The following is a 22,936-nucleotide window of genomic DNA, read 5'->3' as shown; positions in this document are numbered from 1 at the left end:
AGAGATCCAGAGCAGGCAGAAGACCAGGGCGGGGTTTACATGAAGAGGAGGAGGGTTGAAGACAGGAGGAGGGGGTCATCGGTGGGGGTGGCAGAGTCCTTGTCGAAGAAGCAGGCTCGGAGACGGAGCCGGCGGAAGAAGAGTTCAGCGTCATGGCGGACACGGAACTCGCTGAGGTGTGGGCAAGGGGGGACAAAGGTGAGGCCCTTACTGAGGAACAAGCACTCTGCCTCAGAGAGTTGAAGGTTGGACGGAATGGAGGCTGGTGGTGTCGGTGGATAGGCGAGGGTTGGGGTGAGAGGAAGATGGATCTTCTGAGGGCCCAGGAGCTGATGATGGGATCTGAGGGAGAGGGGATTGCCGAGTGGTGGTGGGGGAAGGGAAGATGGGAGTCACAATCACAGCATGTGAAGATCCGGCCTGGAGTTCAAAGCTGGAGTCCCAGTTGGAGGCTGCGCAATCGCTTTGAAGGTGTCCATGGTCATTGCAACCCGCATTGATGGCGCTGGAGTCCGGGTTTTGAATATGCTTGGGTTGCTGGGGTAGCCCAGATCGACGGCCGGGGCAACGATCCTTCCTCAAGAATGGCGACTGGAACTGCACACAATACTCCAGGTGCGGCCTCACCAGAACCCTGTATAACTGCAGCATGACCTCCCTGCTCTTGAATTCAATCCCTCCAGCAATGAAGGCCAAGTGTCCATCTGCTTTCTTAATAACCTGTTGTACCCGCAAGCTAACTTTTTGTGATTCATGAAAAAGCACTCCAAGTCCCTCTGCACAACAGCATGCTGCAATCTTTCACCATTTAAATAATAATCTGCTCTTCTTTTATTCCTTCCAAAGTGGATGATCTCACATTTACCAATGTTGTATTCCATCTGCCATACCTTGGCCCACTCACTTAACCTATCTTTATCCCTCTGCAGAGTCTCCACATCCTCTGTACAATTTGCTTTTCCACTCAGTTTAGTGTCATCAGCAAATTTTGCTACACTACACTCAGTTCCCTCTTCCAAATCATCAGTGTAAATGGTAAACAGCTGGGAGTTCATCAGAGGTCAATTCCGACATCATCTGCAAGGGGTCTGTGGAATACCTGGGTTTTCCCCGAGTGCTCCTGTTTCCTCCCAAAGTCCAAAGACATATCGGTAGGTTAACTGGTCATAGTAAATTATCCTGCGATCAGGTCAGGTTTAAATTGGAGTTGTCAGTGGTTTTTGGGTCAGCGAGGCTCAAAGGGCTGGAAGGGCCTATTCCGTGCTGCGTCACTAAATAAATAAATCTCTGGACTGGCTCTCAAGTTCACGACACTCTGACTCAGAGCTGAGTGTGCTGCCCATTGAGCTACAGGTAACCGGATCCCGTCTGATCTGTATCACTGAGAGAAGAAAGGGGCTCGATTTGCTGTTGCTGGTTTGTTATGTTGCTGTTGATATTGTTGCTGGTGTTAGTCATACAACACTACAGCACAGAAACAGGCCCATCAGCCCATCCAGTCAATGCAAGACCATTAATCTGCCTAGTCCCATCGACCTGCACCTGGATCATGGCCTTTCTATGTACCTAACCAAATCTTTCTTAAATGCTGAAATCGAAACCACATCCACCAGTTGTGCTGGCAGCTCCTTCTACACTGTCACCATCCTCTGAGTGCAGATGCTCCCCCTCCTGTTCACCTTAAACATTTTATCTTTTACCCTTAACCTGTGACTTCTAGCTGCCATCTCACCAAACCTAAGTGGAAAAAGCCTGCTTGCATTTACCCGATCTAAAGTCCTAACCTATTCAACCTTTTCCTATAACTCAGGTCCTCAAGTCCCAGCAACATCCTTGTAAATTTTCTCTGTACTCTTTCAATCTTATTACACAGTCGGCACAACATTCTGGGCCAAAGGGCCTGTAATGTACTGTAGGTTTCTATGCTCTATCTTTCCTGTAGGGAGGTAACCAAAACAGCACACAATACTTCAAGTTAGGCCTCACCAATGTCTTATACAACTTCAACATAACATCCCATCTTCTGTACTCAATACATTGATTTATGAAGGCCAATGTGCCAAAAGTTTTATTTATGACCCTATCTGCCTGTAACACCACTTTCAAAGTATTATGGACCCATATAATGCCCTCCTGCTCACCATACAAGATCTACCCGGGTCGGTCTTCCCAAAGTAAACACCTCACATTTGTCTCCATTATATTCTATCTGCCATTTTCAGCCCATTTTCCACCTGGTCCAGATCCTGCAAGCTTTGATAGTCTTCCTTGCTGTCCACTACACCACAGTCTTGGTGTCATATGCAAGTTTGCTGATCCAGTTCACCACATTAGCCAGATTGTTGATTCAGATGACAAACAATGATAGACGCAGCTCCAATCCCTGCGGCACTACATTAGTCACAGTCAGACGCAACCATCATACAACCATTCTCTTAGCTTCTCCTGCGAAGCCAATGACTAATCCAATATACTACCTTATCACGAATTCCAAGCAACTGAATTTTTCTTGACCAACCGTCCATGTAGGACCTTGTCAAAAGCCTGACAACATTCTCTTCATCAATATTTCTGGTATCTTTCTCAAAAACTCTGTGTGATTGGTTAGACATGACTACCATGCACAAAGCCATGTTGACTATTCCTAATCAGTCCTTTATCTCTACAAATACTTATAAGCATATCCTGTCCTTTAAAATACCTTCCAAGTACTTTCCCAATATTGATGCTAGATTCACCAGCCTATAATTTCATGATTTATTCTTAGAGTCTTTCTTAAACAAACAAACATCAGCCATACTCCAACCCTCCAGCTCTCCACCCATGGATGAAGATGTTTTAAGTATCTCTGCTAGGGCCTCTGCAGTTTCTGTACTAGTCTCCACAGGGTCCGATGCAACATCAACACTCTGGGGATCTATTCATCCTAACTTGCCTCAGGACAGCAAACACCTCCTCATCTGTAATCTGCAAATGGTCCATGACCTCACTAGACTCTGTGGTTCTTTAAGGTTGTTATAGCTGAGGGAGGTCGTGGTGATAAGCTCCCACTATCTATTAAATGCTTTCAATGGTGTGCGTCTCAACCAGCCTCTGAGAAACAAGTCCAGCTCTTGGCCTTCATGTGTGGCTTAGCTACTAATCCCAGCAGAACTGATTCTACTGACAGGAGGAGAAAAGGCGGGTTACTGGTGTCTTAAAACTAGTTGCTTCAGGCAGATGGGGCGGTCAGCTGTGGTTGGCAGCTCACTTAGGAAAACACTGATCTCAAATCTTCATTTCTTTGTTGCTATACCCACTCACGGGGAAGGCTTCGAGAGTAAACTTTGAAGAAAAGTCCGGAGCTGGAGTCCCTAAGGCAGTCCTGCACTGAGTTCAACGCTGAATGGCATCTCCTGCGATGTCGCTGGTACCGAACTGCAGGTCTCGGTCTTTCCTTTGGATTCATCAGCTCCGTGGAGAATGGGCAACAACCTGTTCTCCATATCACACTGCCTTGTGTACCATGTAGACAGCTGGGATGCAGTATCCATGGTTGACAGTGGCCAGTGGAGGGCCCCAGTTACTATCTGTGTCCATCCCCTGTGTAAATGCAGATGCCAAGAATCCATTTAAAATCTCCCCATATCTCTGACATTTCCACACAAGATGAGCTCACCAGTCTGTACTGACAGAGCACTGCCATCACATTTTCCGTGACGAGTAATCCTACCATTCCTCCTTTAACACCTCCCACCCTATCACATCTGAAACTACCGATCCCCGGAACATTGAGCTACCAGTCCTGCCCTCACTACAATGTCATAATTCCACCTGCTGATCCATGCCCTAAGCTCATCTACCTTTCCTACAATACCCCTTGCATCGAAATAAACAACATTTGTCCCACCGTGCTCACCCTTTTGATTCCTGACTTTGTACGTAGGCTGAACATCTTTCCCCACAACCACTCTGTTCTGGTGCTGTGGTTCCTATTCTCTGAAACTCTAATTTAAACTCCCCACCATGCAGCACAAGCAAACCTTCCCACTGGGAAATTAGTCCCCTCCACTTCAGGTGCAAACTGTCCCTTCTCTACAGGTCCCACCTTTCTTCGAAGAGAGCCCAATGATCCAAAAATTTTGAAGCCCTCTCTCCGGCACCAGCTCCTCAGGCATGATAAACTGTATGATCTTCCTGTTTCTGGCCTCTTTGGCAAGTGGCACGAGTGGCAATCCTGTAATCACATCCATGGAGGCCCTGTCCTTTAACTTAACATTTACAGTGGCATGCAAAAGTCTGGGCACCCCTGGTCAAAATTTCTGTTACTGTGAATAGCTAAGCAACTAAAAGATGACCTGATTTCCAAAAGGCATAAAGTTAACGATGACATGTTTCTTTAATATTTTAAACAAGAATACTTTTTTATTTCCATCTTTTACTTTCAGAATAACAAAAAAGGAATAGGGCCTGAAGCAAAAGTTTCGACATCCTGCATGCTCAGTACTTAGTAATACCCTGTTTGGCAAGTATCACAGCTTGTAAAGGTTCTCTGTAGCCAGCTAAGAGTCTTTAAATTCTTGTTTAGGGGATTTTCGCCCTCTTTTCCTTGCAAAAGACTTCTAGTTCTGTGAGATTCTTGGGTTGTCTTGCATGCACTGCTATTTTGAGGTTTATCCACAGAATTTTGATGATGTTTAGGTCAGGGGACTGTGAGGGCCATGGCAAAACCTTCAGCTTGTGCCTCTCGAGGTAGTCTATTGTGGATTTTGAGGTTTGTTTAGGATCATTATCCTGTTGTAGAAGCCATCCTCTTTTCATCTTCAGTTTTCTTTTACAGACAGTGTGATGTTTGCTTCCAGAATTTGCTGCTATTTAATTGAATTCATTCTCCCCTCTACCAGTGAAATGTTCCCCATGCCACTGGCTATAACACAAGCACAAAGCATGATCGATCCACCCCCATGCTTAACAGTTGGAGAGGTGTTCTTTTCATTAAATTCTGCACCCTTTTTTCTCCAAACATACCTGTGCTCGTTGCAGCCAAAAAGTTGTATTTTAACTTCATCAGTCCACAGAGCTTATTTCCAAAATGCATTAGGCTTGTTTAGATGTTCCTTTGCAAACTACTGATGCAGAATTTTGTGGCGAAGATGCAGGAAAGGTTTTCTTCTGATGACTCTTCCATGAAGGTCATATTGGAGCAGGTGTCACTGCACGGTAGAACAGTGCACCACCACTCCAGGGTCTGCTGAATCTTCCTGAGGGTCTTTTGTAGTCATATGGAAGATTTGATTTGCCTTTCTAGCAATCCTACGAGCAGTTCTCTCAGGAAGTTTTCTTGGTCTTCCAGACCTCAGCTTGACCTCCACCGTTCCTGTTAACTGACATTTCTTAATGACATTACAAACTGAGGAAATGGTTACCTGAAACCCCTTTGCTAATTTCTTATAGCCTTCTCCTTCTTTGTGGGCATCATTTATTTTAAGTTTCAGAGTGCTAGGCAGCTACTTAGAGGAGCCCATGGCTGCTGATTGTTGGGACAAGTTTTGAGGAGTCAGGGTATTTAAAGCTTTGAAATTTGCATCACATGACCTTTCCTAACGATGACTGTGAACAAGTCATAGCCCTAACAAGCTAACTGAGGCCTGAGACCTTGGTGAAAGTTATCCAAGAGCTCAAATCTCTTGGGTGCCCAAACTTTTGCATGGTGCTCCTTTCCTTTTTCTCACTCTAAAATTGTACAAAAAGTAAACTGATTTTGCTTAAAATGTTAAAAAGCATGTTTCATCTTTAACTTTATGACTTTTGGACATCAGTTCATGTTCGATTCACTTAACAATTCAAAGTAACAGATATTTTTACCGGGGTGCTCAAAATTTTGCATGCCACTGTAACTCCCAATATTATCCAAAGCAGTATTCCCATAGGTGAGGGGAATGGCCACTGGGATACTCTGTACTGGCTGCATGTCCCCCTTCTCTCTCCTGATGTGTCCTCCAGTTACCTGTGTCCTGCACGTTGGGAGTATATACACCTCCCTGTTTACAGATGTCCAGACTAAACATTGCTCTGAGAAGGAAGTTTTTTTTTACATGGCCTGAAAACTGCACAGCTCTTCAAATGATTGTTTTACCCTTACGATTACTATGAATATGCAGAATGAAAATTGAAAAATTACATAATATTTATTAATTGAAATTAATTAAATGAAATACAGTACAAGAAAGAAAATCTTTCATATTTTGTGAACATTTTCTGTTCTGTGTTTATTTCAGCCATGTGGCAATGACGGCTATGTGCATGGGAACATTTCAGTCACTGTGCTGCTGTGCATCTTAGAGGAAACAGTGCCCCTCAGATTCCCAAGTGATCCGTATTTCATCCAGTTCCACCTCCAACTCCTTAACACTGTCAGCAGCTGCAGCTGGAAGACATCAGGGACACTGGAGGATTCCCTGCCTTCCCACATCCTGTAAAGAAACATTCCATGATGCTGACTGGCATCGCCCCTGCTCTGAATGTGCAATAAGGAATAAAAAAGAAATAAATAACCAAAAAAAGTATTTCTACAGCCTCTGCTTCTTCTTGCCAAAGCCTCAACTCCCCACTCTGACACTGGCCCACTCATACATTGTCATTGTGGGCAATGTTCCCCTTAATTTGTAATGTCCTGTGTGTGCAAAATTCTTGTGCTGTGCAATATTTTGTCCAGCGACGACAAGATGTGCACACTGAATAATTTCTTCAGTAAGCTAGATCTAAAATCTACAGACAAATCATCGCAAACTCCATGTTATCAACACCGTCTCCATCAAAGACCGGAAAAGGAAATGTAATCATGTACAATCATGAAATACACTAAACATGCCAACAGGTCAGGGTGGCAACCCTTTGTGCACAGTTTAAATTCCTTTGTGCGCTGGTATCAAAAGATGTGTGTGTGCGCACATCTTAAAGGGAACAATGATTGTGGGGAAGCTATGTTGGCATCGGAATGTGTAGCAAATTGTGGGTTTCCCCCAGCACATCCTTAGGTTGTTAGCTATTAATGCAAGTGATGCATTTCAGTGTGCTTTGCTGTATATGTGATAAAGAAGTGAATCTGGATCTGACTTGTTGACTAAGTCCATCAAGCTCCAACGGAGCTGAGTGCTATGGGATGTTAAACCTGGGTCACCGACAGGTGGCCATGGTCAGCAGCAGGCAGTGGGCTCCACATCCAGGGAGTTGAAGGGAAACCTCTTGTCCTGTTACATGGCAGGAGTTTTGCCAATTTCTGCTGCTGATCCTGTGTTGTGTGCCTGTTGCAGGACATACAGACGATGGCACAGGTTTAATCATCAGCCCTAGCGCAAAATGGAGTCACAGGCATTGTGCGTGGTCTAGTTCGGGCACTTCCACAATGTTTTATTTTATGTCTGTATGTTGGAGGGAAGCGACACGGATGATGTGCAGGATGGGGCTTGGTGAGTAATGGAGATAAAAGATGCTTACAGACCCTCCAAAGGTTCATTTATTATCAACTCTGAGATTCATCTTCTCCAGACAGTCACGAAACAAATCAAGCCATGGAAGTTATTTAAAGAAAAACATCACCCCCCCCCCACACAAATAAACTTACAGATCACCCCAAATGAAATCGTGTAACAGCAACAAGAGCATCACCCACGGACACCTTATCCAGCAGCGACGAGCGACTGGTGGTCACCCACGGATACCTTATCCAGCAGCGACGAGCGACTGGCGTTCACCCACGGATACCTTATCCAGCAGCGACGAGCGACTGGCGGTCACCCACCGATACCTTATCCAGCAGCGACAAGCGACTGGCGGTCACCCACGGACACCTTATCCAGCAGCGACGAGCAACTGGCGGTCACCCACGGACACCTTATCCAGCAGAGACGAGCAACTGGCGGTCACCCACGGACACCTTATCCAGCAGGGACGAGCGACTGGCGTCACCCACGGACACCTTATCCAGCAGAGACGAGCGACTGGCGGTAACCCACGGACACCTTATCCAGCAGCGACGAGCGACTGGCGGTAACCCACGGACACCTTATCCAGCAGCAACGAGCAACTGGCGGTCACCCACGGATACCTTATCCAGCAGCGACAAGCGACTGGCGGTCACCCACGGACACCTTATCCAGCAGCGACGAGCGACTGGCGGTCACCCACGGATACCTTATCCAGCAGCGACAAGCGACTGGCGGTCACCCACGGATACCTTATCCAGCAGCGACGAGCGACTGGCGGTCACCCATGGATACCTTATCCAGCAGTGACGAGCGACTGGCGTTCACCCACGGATACCTTATCCAGCAGCGACGAGCGACTGGTGGTCACCCACGGACACCTTATCCAGCAGGGACGAGCGACTGGCGTTCACCCACGGATACCTTATCCAGCAGCGACGAGCGACTGGTGGTCACCCACGGATACCTTATCCTGCAGCGACGAGCGACTGGCGGTCACCCACGGACACCTTATCCAGCAGCGACGAGCGACTGGCGGTCACCCACGGACACCTTATCCAGCAGCGACGAGCGACTGGCGGTCACCCACGGACACCTTACCCAGCAGGGACGAGCGACTGGCGGTCACCCACGGACACCTTATCCATCAGCGACGAGCGACTGGCGGTCACCCACGGATACCTTATCCATCAGCGACGAGCAACTGGCGTTCACCCACGGATACCTTATCCAGCAGAGACGAGCGACTGGCGGTCACCCACGGACACCTTATCCATCAGCGACGATCGACTGGCGTTCACCCACGGACACCTTATCCAGCAGCGACGAGCGACTGGAGGTCACCCACGGACACCTTATCCAGCAGCGACGAGCGACTGGCGTTCACCCACGGATACCTTATCCAGCAGCGACGAGCGACTGGCGGTCACCCACGGACACCTTATCCAGCAGCGACGAGCGACTGGCGGTCACCCACGGACACCTTATCCAGCAGCGACGAGCGACTGGAGGTCACCCACGGACACCTTATCCAGCAGCGACGAGTGACTGGCGGTCACCCACGGACACCTTATCCAGCAGCGACGAGCGACTGGCGGTCACCCACGGACACCTTATCCAGCAGAGACGAGCGACTGGCGTCACCCACGGACACCTTATCCAGCAGAGACGAGCGACTGGCGTCACCCACGGACACCTTATCCAGCAGAGACGAGCGACTGGCGGTCACCCACGGATACCTTATCCAGCAGCGACGAGCGACTGGCGGTCACCCACGGATACCTTATCCAGCAGCGACGAGCGACTGGCGTTCACCCACGGACACCTTATCCAGCAGCGACGAGCGACTGGCGGTCACCCACGGACACCTTATCCAGCAGCGACGAGCGACTGGCGGTCACCCACGGATACCTTATCCAGCAGCGACAAGCGACTGGAGGTCACCCACGGACACCTTATCCAGCAGCGACGAGCGACTGGAGGTCACCCACGGACACCTTATCCAGCAGCGACGAGCAACTGGCATTCACCCATAAATACCCTTATCCGGCAGCAAAAGGCAGGTAGTCGGCACTGATCACTCGCTGACTTTCTGCATTCGCTTTGATGCCTGTTTCATCCGCAATGCTTTAATTGGCGAAATGGAGTCTATCATGGACTCGCCTCATCTCCAAACTTCACCATGAGGTTAACCTCACTCGTCTCTTGCTATGTGCTTGGAGACAGCAGAGTGGTAGAGCACTCAATCGATCTCCAAACTGAGAAAACTTTTCCAGAAACACATTAAAGATAAAGGAAGATGTACAAGAAGTGAAATAAACAGTTTTGTGGATGTCGTGGGGGGGGAGGGGGGGGATTCGTGGTTCACCGACCCCATCTTGACCTTCAAGTTTATGATCAGAATTATACATCCACAGTCCAGACAAGACAAACATACTTCAACATGAACTTAAAGAGGCGTAAATTATACATACCTGTGTAACAAAACTAAACTTGACGCATCTTGATATGGTAGTAGTCTCGAAGTCAGAGGAAGATGAATGTGTTGCGCAGTTAACGTCTGTGGGCACGCATATGACATCTGAGGCCGAAGTCCGAAGTACAGATATGGTCGCAGATGGGGCAAGGAACACCGCCTGTTGGGGCAAGAGCAGACACCCTCCCGTGTCTTTCTTGACTCGCCTTGAGGCGCTGCATGCGCCAGTTGGCTTGGAAGTTGTTTGCTGCCTTGGAGCATAGATTGCACCACTTGGACCGATCAGCGGCAGTGTGTTCGAGATCGCAGGGCTGGAGTTTGGCCCACTTAAGGTTTGACTTGATGTTGTCCTTGTACCTCTTCCTTGGGCGACCTTGGGCACGGTTGCCCTGCTCCAGTTCTTCGTAGAACAACTGACGCGGCATTCTGGACTAATCCATGTGGATCACATGGCTGGTCCATCTGAGCTGAGCCTTCAAAATCTTGGTTTCAATGCTTGTGGAATTGGCTCGGTCCAGGACTGTCAGGTTGGAGATACGGTCTTGCCAGCGGATTCGCATGATTGATCGCAGAGCGCGATTGTGGAATTGTTCAAGCTGTTTGACATGTCTGCGATACAGTGTCCAGGTTTCACAGCCAGATAGAAGTGATGAGACCACAACAGCATTGTAAACCTTCAGTTTAGTGGAGAGGCGAATGTCTTTGTGCTGCAGAACTTTGACCCAGAGCCTTCCGAGTGCCTGGCTTGCTTTCTGGATCCTTGACGTGATTTCTTTATCAAGGGCACTCTCGCTGGAGATGGTACTCCCCAGGTATTTGAAGTTGTCAATGTTCCGTAGCTGTGTGTCATCGATGGTGATGCATGGCTGTGGCGGGGTGCTGTTAGGTGCCGGCTGCAGGAGGACCTCTGTTTTACTGAGGCTGATTGTCAAGCCGAACAATTTAGATGCGGCGGAGAATCTGCTGACCATCGTTTGTAGGTGGTCCTCTTGGTGCGCCATGAGTGCGCAGTCATCTGCAAAGAGCGCCTCAATGAACAGCTTTCGGAGGGTCTTTGTGTGTGCTGCAAGGCGACATAGGTCAAAGTGTGACCCATCCAGGCGGTATTTGATAAAAAATGCCCAGGTTTAGGTCTTTGACGGCATGCATTAGTACCTGAGTGAAAAAAAGGTTGAAAAGTACTGGTGCAAGTGCACAGCCCTGCGAGCGCATTTGGAGATGTCAAATTTCTCGTTAGGTTCGTCAGCTGAGAGAATCTCTCCAGTCATGTTGTCATGGAAGAGGCGTATGAGGTTGATGAACTGTGGAGGGCAGCCAAGTTTCCCGAGGATGATCCACAAGGCTTCTCTGTTGACGGTATCAAACGCTTTACTCAGATCAATGAAGACAAAGTACAAGTTCATGTTCTGCTCCAGGCATTTCTCCTGCATTTGTCTAACAGTGAAGATCATATCCACAGTACTGCGTTTAGGCCGAAAGCCGCATTGCGATTCTGGGAGGTTTCCTTCGGATACTGTTAAAATAAGTCTATTAAGGATGATGCGAGTCAGGATTTTGCCGGTGATGGAGAGTAGGGAGATGACCCGGTAGTTCCCACAGTCTGTGTGTGGGCCTTTGTTTTTGTATAGGGTGACTATTGCAGTATCCCATTACTTCCTCTTCCCAGATACTGACCAGGACGTCCTGCAATGCTTCGAGTGACTCCTGGTTGAAGGCTTTGTACAGTTCTGCGGGAATACCATCCTTGCCTGGTGCTTAGCCACAGCTCGTCTGTTTGATGGCTGTGCTGACCTCGGTCAGGGAGGGGGGTTGTTGAGGTGCTCATGGACTGGGCTGTGGGTAATCTGGTCGAGTACTGACTGGTCGACAGTAGAGGGGCGGTTCAGGAGCTGACTGAAGTGTTCCTTCCAGCTGGTGTTGATGCCCTTTTTGTCCTTGATAAGCGAGGATCCATCTGCAGAAAGCAGAGGAGCTATGCTTGACTTTGAGGGACCAAAGACAGACTTGATGGCATTGAAGAACTGCTTGGTGCTGTTTGTGTCAGCATAGTGCTGAACCTCATCCACCTTCTTATTCCACCATGTGTTGCACGTTATATGGATTTCCCTTTGAGCGAGTGCCTAAAAGGACGTGAATCTGTCCTTTCTGCAGGTGGAGTTTGGGTCATCCTGCCATTCTTTGAATGCCTTGTTCTTCTTGGTGAGTAGGTCATCGATGGTGGTGCTATTCTCATTGAACCAACCTTGCTGGGTGCGCTTTCTGCGGCCTAGGGTTGATTTTGCCATTTCAGTTACAGCATTTTGAAGTGGCTCCATTTCTGGATTGGGTTACCCGTGAGTGGCTGGTTTGTTGATAGTTTCTATTTAAGAGTATTTTGAAATTCGCATAGACACGAAGGATGCTGAAGTTTGGAGGTGTTAAAGGATGGCCGTACTGCCTTTGGATGCTTTTTGTGAGATTGAACTATGTATAGCTTAAGGGTGGTGTGGAGGAGTCTGTGGTCCGTCCAACACTCTGTTCCTCGCATGGCTCAAGTAATGACTATGTCTCGAATGTCACGTTGACGGGCAATGACATAATCGATCAGATGCCATTGTTTGGATCTAGGGTGCATCCGTGTTGTATTGAATTTGTTGGCCATTCTGAACACTGTGTTTGTGATAGTGAGGTCATACTCTTCACATTTGCTGAGAAGCAGAAGGCCATTGCTGTTCATCTTCCCGACTCCGTGTCTGCCAAGCACTCCACTCCACTGATCATGGTCTTGGCGGACTTGGGCATTGAAATCTCCCAGCAAGATCAGCTTATCACTGGCCGGCACTGAGCACTGGGATGGAGTCAAGGTCAGCGTAAAACTGCTCTATGGTTTCAGTAGGGCTGGTCAGGGTGGGGACATAGGCACTAATGATGGTTGCATGTCGGTTTTGGCTGAGGGGCAGATGTAGCTTCATCAATCTTTCGCTGATGCCAACAGGCAGGTCGGGGAGCTGTTTCATCAGGGTTCTCCTTATGGCGAAGCCCACTCTGTGGATCCTGTCTTCGTTTTGCACCCTTCCTCTCCAGAAGAAGTCGTAGCCGCTAGCAAGCTCAGTGATGGATCACAATAACCTATCCCTCAACATCAACAAGATGAAGGAATTGGTGGTTGACTTCAGAAGGAGTAGTGGACCGCACGACCCCATCTACATCGGTGGTGCGCAGATGGAACAGGTCAAAAGCTTTAATTTCCTCAGGCTGAATATCACAAATTACCTGACTTGGTCTAACCAAGCAGAGTCCATTGCCAAGAAGGCCCACCAGTCCCTTTACTTCCTGAGAAAGCTGAAGAAATTTGGCCTGTCCCCTAAAACCCTCACTAATTTTTATAGATGCACCGTAGAAAGCATTCTTCTAGGGTGCATCACAACCTGATATGGAAGTTGTCCTGTCCAAGACCGGAAGAAGCTGCAGAAGATTGTGAACATAGCCCAGCACATCACACAAACCAATATTCCATCCTTGGACTCATTTTACACCACACGCTGTCGGAGCAGTGCTGCCAGGATAATCAAGGACATGACCCACCCAGACAAAACACTTTTTGTCCCTCTTCCCTCCGGGAGAAGGTTCAGGAGCTTGAAGATTCATATGGCCAGATTTGGGAACAGCTTCTTTCCAACTGTGATAAGACTGCTGAACAGATCCTGACCCGGATCTGGGCCATACCTTCCAAATGTCCAGACCTGACTTGCACTAACTACTTTCCCTTTTCTATTTTCTTATTATGATTTATAATTTAAATTTTTATTACATTTACTTCAATTTGTACTCCAGGGAGCACGAAGCACAGAATCAAATATCACTGTGATGATTGTACGCTCTAGTATCAATTGTTTGGTGACAATAAAGTAAAGTATAAGCATCATCTTCAAAATATTACATATTGCAGAAAGGCTCCTGCAGATTGGATGGAAACAAACATGACCGATTTAAGTGAGACCAGAAGGTAAGGAAGTCCTGACTTGTCAACTTGACATCAGTATTTGGGAAAATGTTGGGATATATCAAGTACGCAATATTATTCTGTTGGAAAATAAGTAGAATCATCGTGGTCATCAAGAAAGGGAAATCAGAAGTTTCCAGCAGACAATGTACCATAAAGTTGGCTGTTTGCCCATCTTTGTTTCTCCCTGATTCTGTTGTGTTTCTTTCTATCTACTGTGAATACCCTCAAGGAAATGAATCTCAAGATAGAACATTGTGACATAGAACACAGAACATAGAAATTTACAGCACTTTACAGGCCCTTCAGCCCATTATGTTGTGCAGGCTACGTAACCTACTCTAGACACTCCCTAGAATTTCCCTAGTGCATAGCCCTCTGTTTTTCTAAGCTCCATGTACCTACCTAAGAGTCTCTTAAGAGACCCTGTTGTATCCACTGCCGGCAGTGGCCGTCCGTGCACCCACCACCCTCTGTGTGAAAAACTGACCCCTGATATACCCTCGGTACCTATTTCCAAACACCTTAAAACTGTGCCCACTCATGTTAGCCATTTCAGCCCTGGGGAAAAGACTCCGGCTATCCACATGATCAATGATCCTTATCATCTTATACACCTCCGTCAAGTCACCTCTCATCCTCCGTCGCTCCAAGGAGAAAAGGCCAAGTTCACTCAACCTATTCTATTAAGGTACACCCTCCAATTCAGGCAACATTCTTGCAAGTATACGGACTTTGATAATATATTTACTTTAAACTTTGAAATTGAACTTACCATTGGATGTGGTGTTTAAAGTCTCAGACAGGTTAGTGAACAAGTTTACAGCTCATTGGAATTGTGGGGAACCTGATGAAAGAGGATTCACAAATGATATTCAGAATCATCTTTGACTTCTGTTAATCTACATAATCTTAATCTACATATCTCTTAGTCTGCATAAAATAAAGTAATTGACATTCATAAAGGAAAACCCAGGGGATTGCAAATATTTGGAATTCACTGTTTCTTGCATTAAAAATTGTGAATTTTTCAATATTAAAGGGAAACAAGCGATTTGTGGGCCCCGGGTGCATCAGGCATGATCATTCTTTCTTTTTCAATCTTTTTATTAAATTTTAAATACGTATACATAGCAATCATAATAGTACAAAGAGAGTGGGAATACATTATTGGTAATTAACACATGTGAATATAAACTACAGGTAACAAGATATACTTAGCCTCCCAAACTCTTAATATAAACATGTTATGAAAAAATAACAAGATGTCAAAGAAAAAGAAAACCCAAATTGAAATATCAAAAACTAAAATAAACTGAACTAAACAAGACTAAACTAAACTACACAAAGCTGGGCTGTTTTATCACGTCGGATATAATCATTAATGTCTTCAACTCCGCTCCTCTACCTATATTTAAGTTTAATACAAAGGAATCAAAAAAGGTCGAGTTACATTCTATGAAAGTGTTGAATAATAGGCCTCCAAGTTTCTTCAAATTTAAGCAAAGGATGAAAAGTAACACTTCTAATTTTTTCTAAGTTTAAATAAGATATAGTTTGGAAAAGCCATTGAGATGTAGTCAGAGGATTAATCTCTTTCCAATTCAATAAAATGGATCTTCTAGCCATTAATGTAGCAAATGCAATCATCCGACGAGCTGAAGAAGGTAAATGCATAATTGGTAAACCAAAAATTGTGGTAATAGGATGAGGTTGTAAATCAATACGCAAAACTGTAGAAATAGTATCAAAAATGTCTTTCCAATATTTTTCCAAAAGAGGGCAAAACCAAAACGTATGAGTCAAAGAGGCTACCTCAGAATGACATCTGTCACAGAGAGGACTTATATGAGAGTAAGAGCGAGCTAATTTATCTTTAGACATCTGGGCCCTATGCACCACCATAAATTGTATCAATGTATGTTTAGCACATACAGAGGAAAAGTTAACTAATTGGAAAATTTTCTCCCATTTCTCTATAGGTAAGGAAAGCTCTCCCATTCATTTTAAATTTTATCAGCTATACCTGACTGTATTTTCATAATCATATCATAAATAATTGCTATTAATCCCTTTTGTCAGGGTTTAAACCTAATTTTATTTTCCCTGATATCAGTTGGATGTGAAATCGGAAAAGTAGGTTGCATAGTATTCAAAAAATCTCTGATTTGTAAATATCTAAAAAAAATGGGAACTGGGCAAATGCTCATATTATTTTTGCACAAGAAACTCATGTGAGGAAAGAGGATAATCAGCATTTTTTTTAGAGTTTGGAAGGACCAGCAATACCATTCGAACTCTCTGGATAAAATGCAAGCAGTTTCTATTTTTATTATTAGCCCAAAATTTATATCTTGGATTAAACTGATATATCATACCCTTTCGGATTCGGTACTTACCAATAATCTAAGATCTCCCTTTTTTCAGTTGTTTTGTGCTACTAGTATTGGAGTATAAAATATTATGGAGTATAAAACTCCCAAAACTATGTGAAATGCTAAAGACAATGGTATGTTAATATATGCTAATGAGAAGTAGCTAAGAGAGGTAGTCAGCTTTGAAGTTTGCTATGTGCTAAACTTGTATTATTTGCTGTGTAACCAAAACTATGTGAAATGCTAAAGACAATGGTGTGTTAATATATGCTAATGAGAGGTAGCTAAGAGAGGTAGTCAGCTTTGAAGTTTGCTATATGCTCTGCATGTATCCAATTGAATGTAGACGACAATGGTGTGGTAATGAGAGGTAGCTAAGAGATGTTTTGCTTTGAACTTGTCTGCTGTGTACCAAAGCTTTGTAGTCAGCCTTGATGTAGATTATGTAGTTTGAACTTGTTATTTGAAATCTTAAGAATGTAGGAGACAATGGTGTGTTAATAAGAGGTAGCTAAGAGATGTAGACTAGAACATGAATAAGTCAATAGGTAGAAACAATAGGGACAAGATAGTATGTGTGATATGCAACTATAGCAACTGGTCCAGGAGATTGCTTTAAAAAGCTGCTGTGTCCGAGAATCGGTAGACAATCAGCGACTAGCTCAATGACTGTCTCAGCTTTGATTTGCAAATTAAAGTTTAACCCTTCTTGAAGAATCTTCTGCGTCTCCTGGTCATTTGTAAGGCACGAAAAACCACGACACTAGGCAAGGTTGTCCTCTTAGTCCATTGCTATTTGATATTGCTCTGGAACCTTTAGCTTTTGCTATTCGCGACTCACCTGATATACTTGGCATTACCCGGGGGAATGGGACACATAAGTTATCATTATAAGCAGATGATTTCCTACTATAGATTTCTAATTGTGTGAAATCCATTCCTGCAGTTATATCCCTGCTCGCTCAGTTCTGTAACTTTTCTGGTTACGAACAGAGTCTTAATAAGAGTGATCTCTTCCCATTCAATATGCAGGTTCCAATTTATAGACATTTACCATTCAGACTGGTTACGGACTATTTAACTTTTCTGGGTGTTAAAATTACTAAAAAGCACAAGGATTTATTTAAGGTTAATTGTTTATCTTTAATATACCAGGTTAAACAATTGCTCACTAAATGGTCCTTACTGTCTTTATCACTGATTGGTCTAATCAATGATATTAAGATGATTATTCTACCTAAATTTTTATATCTTTTTCAAGCAGTACCAATCTTTATTTCTAAATCCTTTTTTGATACCATTGACTCTAAAATTTCTTCATACATACGCCAGAATAAAAATCCTAGGTTAAGTAAAAAATACTTATAGAAGCCTAAAAAGGATGGCGGTTTGGCATTGCCGAATTTAAGATTTTTTTACTGGGCAAATAATATCCGATATTTAATATTTTGGACACAGGATTTGGATATAATTCCAAGTCCACAATGGGTTAACCTTGAATGTAAATCCGTACAAGGGTTTACATTGGTTTCCATTTTAGGGACTTTGCTTCCCTTTGTTTTTTCTAAATTGAACAAACAAAATGGTTAATCCAATAATTAAATATACATAACGAATATGGTTTCAGTTTCGTAAATTTTTTGGCTTGAGCAAATTTATTCTATCAGGCCCTATTATATCTAATTTTGTTTTCAACCCTTTGTTATGGATCAAGCCTTAATTTGCCCAGGCATGATCTAAGGGAATGACTGAGCAGCATCGAGATATGATTTATCACGAATGTACCATAATGGAGTTAATTAAGTAACTTTCAGTTTCATATTTAATGTGAACCGCACCCTGGTGTTTTTCATTTCCTGTTGATGTTTGTTCCTCTCTCCAGTGTCCAGTCCGCTCGGTGCTCGCCAGTCGGTGTCTCGGTCCCGGCGGGTTTGAGGTGTCGGTTAGGGTAACCGGAGACTCTGGAAACGTCCCTCAATACACTGGGAGTTTCGGCTCCTGCTCAGCTCCCGGTCGTGTGGTTACTCGTTCTCCAGTTCGTGTTCGTTGTGGCTCACGAAGGTGAGGCGCCGGGGCCGGGATGCGCGGTGGTTCACAGAGGACGTGGGAAGTCAGAAGTCTGGTGACTTCGGGAATGTTCTCTGCTTTCCCTGAGTCCTTGACGATGTTGGGTGGAGCAGAAACGTCTTGTGGGGGACGTGGTCTTTCTGAACTCCGGCTGTGTCAGAGAGAGAGGGGGGTTGGTGTTCGTGATATTGTTTAGATCAGAGTCACAGGATGATGGAGCAGTAAACGAGGCCTCTCTGCCCGTCATCAGGGTTTATTACTTTGGAGTGTGGGTGTCACTAGATTTATTGGGGAGCCCCTTTGGGACTGTGGAATTGACAGCATTGTTTGATGCCTCTTAAAGTATAAGTTGTGAATGGAAAGCTTGCCTGTGAGAGGTGCGTCTTGTACCAGAAGGGGAACTGTACACACTTCACTCATCTACAGGAGCAGCTTCAAGCAGTTTGAAGTCCAGATCTTGGAGCTGGAGAACTCTGATGTTTCAGTGAGGTCGGGGGAGCTGTGGTAGCAGTTTTGTGGTGGTTACCCAACTGTAGGTTGGGAGTGAGCTCGAGCCCCTCCACTCCATCTGCCAAAAGCCAAATTTCCCAGTGATCAAACATTTTAATTCTGATCATCATTCCCGATCTGACATGTTGGTCTTTGGCCTCCTCTTTTGCCACAATGAGGCCATTCAGGGTGGAGAATAAACCTCATATTCTGTCTGGATAGTCAACTGCTTCTCCCCTTTCTCCCATGGTCCACTCTCCTTTCCTATCAGTTTCCTTCTTCTTCAGCACTACCTTTCCCACACACCTGGTTTCACCTGTCACCTTCTAGGTAGTCCTCCTTCCCCTCCCCCCTTATAATTCTGGTATGTTTCCCCTTCCTTTCCAGCCCTGAAGAAGAGTCTCAGCCTGAGACGGTGACTCTTTATTCTTTTCCACGGCTGTGGCATTCCTCCAGCATTTCGTGTGTGTTGCTCTGGATTTCCAGCCTCTGCAGAATCTCTTGTGTGTTTTGATTGAGGGTGTGTCTGCAGAGAAGGAATGGGTGGGAGCTGAGTGTGTGGATGAAGATAAGAAACCGCAAAAGCTGAAAACATTCACGAGGACATGAAAAGATAAGGGAGTTGGAATTGGCCACTCAGCCCTTCAGGGATGTGACAGTTATTTTCCAGGGCAGAGGGAGTGCAGCACTGTCAGTGGAGCCCTCCAGAGGAGACGTAAAACCAAGGCCTCACCTGCCCACAGAGCTGGCTGCAGTGCTCATCTGGCCCCAGTCTGAAGGACAGAAGGTTCTGCCACCCTGGCCATTAGTCAAAGCCACTTTGTATCAGAAAAAAGTTACCTGGTGCACACACTTATGTTGTAAATGTAGGTAGGTGCCCTGAATGGGCTTCTAGGGGAGGTGACAGAAGCAGATAGGATAGCGACACTTGGACAGGCGCATGAATAGGCAGGGAATGGAGAAGTATAGATCATATACATGCAGATGGGGTTAGTTTAGCCAGCCAGCATTCATCAGCATACGACTGCAAATAGATGGGATTATTGGTACTCTGTTCCACTTTAGTAGGCTCCTACTGTACCTAGTGAAGTGTCCACTTAGTATAAGGCTGTAGACTTCTGCTGCTGTAACACATCTTCTGGTTCAACAGGTTGTGTGTTCTGTACGGCACTGTCGTTACGTGTGGTTATTTGAATTACTGTCTGCTTGTACCTGTCTGACCGTTCTCCTCCGACCGCTCTCATTAATAATCCGTGTTTACCCACAGAGCAGCTGCTCATTGGATGGTTTTTGTTTATTGTAACATTCTTTTTTTACTCTAGAGACTGTTCTGCGTGAAAATCTCAGGGGGATCGGTGGTTTCTGAGATACTCAAACCACCCCATCTGGCACCATCCATGGTCAAAGTCACTTGGATCGCATTTCTTCATCACACCGTTCTGATGGTTTGGTCTGCACAACAACTGAACCTCTGGACCATGAGCCGACATCATCACGTCCATTTCAGTCACTCTCTCTATACCTACTACCATCACGTGGGATATACATACGCGTGAGAAGGTGTCCCACCAGGCTCAAAGGAAGATTCAATCACACTGTGATAGAGCTCTTCAAAGGACATATTGTACAATAAAGGTAAACTCATACCCTCACAATTTACCTTATTGTATCCCTTGCACCTCATTGTCTATCTGCACTGTACTTTTTCTGTTATTCTGGATTCTGTTTTCTGTTTGTACGACCTCAATGTACTTGTGTATGGAATGATCTGTCTAGTGGCGTGCAAACAAAGGTTTTCACTGTATGTTCGCTAATCTGACAATAATAATTACCCAAATAACAAGCCCACACACCAACATCCTTTTCATTTATTCTGATACATCCTGCCACATCCACAGCAGTGCATGCATCCGCAATCCCTACGATCCTTCACCATCTCCTTCCCCATCGCTGCAGGCCTCCCTTCCTCAGCTCCCCCTTTTCTGCTGCTGAAGCCTGGTCCACCATTGCCTCTAATATCTTCTCTCTTGTCATTTTGCCCACAGTATTCAGAGCACAGGAGGTCTACAAAGTTGGGTGTGCCTCACCTGACGGCAGTTTGCAGAATGACCAGTCCCATTCTACTGCTGGTGTTGGCTGTCTTTGCAAAGATCACGTGTGAGTACTGGTGATGAGTGTCTGAGCCTCAGTGGCACTGTTGCTTCCTGCTGAATGTTAGGCCCGCAGTCATGGAGAGAGACAGCTCAGAACCAGGCCATTCAGCCCATTACCCAGAAGAGCATAGATCAGGACTGAAGGCAGCCCAACGGATGCACGAGGCTAATTCATGGGGTGATCTGGTTGTTAAAAGAGACGAGACAGCCTGGAGTTTAGATCTTATCAAGGGGTGATCTTATTGAAGCATACAAGCTCCTGAAGGTGCTTGATGTGGTAGATATTCACTACAGAGAGAGTCGCATCGATAGTGGTAATTAGTGGGGAGTTTTGTAAGCTGCTCTGCAATGGGATTTTCCAAATCCCCACCCTTTTTTAATCCCAAATCCTTACTTTTTTTCATGATGCACAATTGCTACATTCAATTTAAATTTACAATGTATGTGTGGAAAGGAGATTTATTTTCTTGCAGGCACTTGCAGGAAAAAAGAACTGAAATGGAGTTTTATGAAAACTCATACATAAACAAACACAGACTGACAAACAACTGATGTGCAAAACAAGGCAAACTGTCTAAATAAAAAAGGTATTGAGAACATGGCACCATAACATGTAGGAGCTGCATCAGGCCTCTCGACCCATCGGGTCTGCTCTGCCAGTCAATCATGGCTGATTTATTGTCCCTCCCAAGCCTATCCTTCCACCATCTCCCTGTAACCTTTGAAACCTTCACTAGTTATGAGCTTTAAATATACCCAATGACTTGGCCTGCACAGACGTCTGTGGCAATGAATTGCACAGGTTCACCACCCGCTGGCTAAATGAATTCCTCCTCATCGCTGTCCGGATGGGACGTCCTACTATTCTGAGGCTGTGTCCTATGATCCTAGTGCTCCCCCCCCCCATTATAGGAAACATCCTCTCCATATTCACTCTATCTCGGCCTTTCAGTATTTGATAGGTTTCAGTGAGATCCCCTGCTCATTCTTCTAAACTCCAGAAAGTACAGGCCCAGTTGTGAAGGGTTCACTCCACTATCAGTTCAGTACATTCCCTTATGAGGTGTCAGTGTCACATAATGAATTGCCTGAGAGCCAGTCCCTCCGTGATCAGTGGTGCAGAATCCTGGACTGCGGTCCTTCACAACTGAGGCCTTGCATTGGCCACACTCAGCTACAGTGCAATCCTGCAGCTTGGAAAGCGCCAGTCGCAGTATTCCTTCACGGATATCTTGTCCTGGTGGAAGATAAACAAGTCACAGGCAGAGCAAAGGGCACCTTACACTAAGTTAATGATATCCCGCCAGCACTTGGCACCTGTCCCAGTGCGTTTCTGGGAAGGGCCCTATAGATAAGAATCCTCTATTGACACAGCTGCGGGGGATGAAATGAGAAAAGAGCTATTGGACATTTTTTTGCAGATAATATTTTGAAAATTCAAAAATAAATAAATCAACAAATTCATTGTACTATCAAGCCAATCCCAGCTACACAACTCACAAGGTAGTTTTGTGGTTGCTATTTCCTCTGCAAACAGTAGAGTTGCAAATGTTTGTGACAATGTCCCCTGTCCCCGCAGTGACAAGTGACGGCAGGATCTCAGACTGCCGTCTTTCCCTGCAAAGAGCCTTTGGGTTGGTGGCGCGGAGCTTCAGTCAGTGCATTCTCCTGCAGCCTGGAATGTGATGTGATATCTCACTCACTCACTCTGGCAATAGTGTAACCCGAGGCGACCAGTAGGTCTTTCCACATTCTTCAGGATCAGGCTTATTATCACTGACTTAAATGATGATCTTCTGCACACCACTATTGTAACATGTTAGTTATTTGAATTATTTTTGCCTTCCTGTCAGTTTGAACCAGTCTGGCCACTCATTAACAAGGTATTTTAGCCCACAGAACTTATTCTCTGTAAACTCCAAAGTTTACAC

The 22,936-nt window shown here is 45.4% G+C and overlaps 1 protein-coding gene and 1 long non-coding RNA gene across 2 annotated transcripts in view; one reads left to right on the top strand and one right to left on the bottom strand.

Moving 5' to 3' along the window:
- Positions 1–6,276: 6,276 nt before the first annotated feature.
- LOC140717513 (uncharacterized) lies at positions 6,277–18,217 on the bottom strand. Its single transcript, XR_012096568.1, has 3 exons — positions 18,135–18,217; positions 14,697–14,768; positions 6,277–6,496 (listed from the first exon to the last, which is right to left on the bottom strand). It is a non-coding gene; the product is annotated as an uncharacterized lncRNA (long non-coding RNA).
- Positions 18,218–18,221: 4 nt separating this feature from the next.
- Positions 18,222–22,936, top strand: part of LOC140717438 (SLAM family member 9-like) — a 36,626-nt gene continuing 31,911 nt past the window's right edge. The window contains exons 1-3 of the mRNA XM_073031033.1: positions 18,222–18,357; positions 20,175–20,487; positions 20,898–21,009. Coding sequence (XP_072887134.1) covers positions 20,958–21,009 — 52 coding nt within the window. The 5' untranslated portion in view covers positions 18,222–18,357; positions 20,175–20,487; positions 20,898–20,957. The remainder of the gene's footprint in view (positions 18,358–20,174; positions 20,488–20,897; positions 21,010–22,936) is intronic.

This window comes from Hemitrygon akajei, chromosome 2 (genome assembly GCF_048418815.1).
Source record: "Hemitrygon akajei chromosome 2, sHemAka1.3, whole genome shotgun sequence".
In the NCBI taxonomy this organism is placed as follows: Eukaryota; Metazoa; Chordata; class Chondrichthyes; order Myliobatiformes; family Dasyatidae; genus Hemitrygon; species Hemitrygon akajei.
Note: the sequence above shows the minus strand (reverse complement) of the source record. Positions and strands in the feature narration are given on the sequence as shown.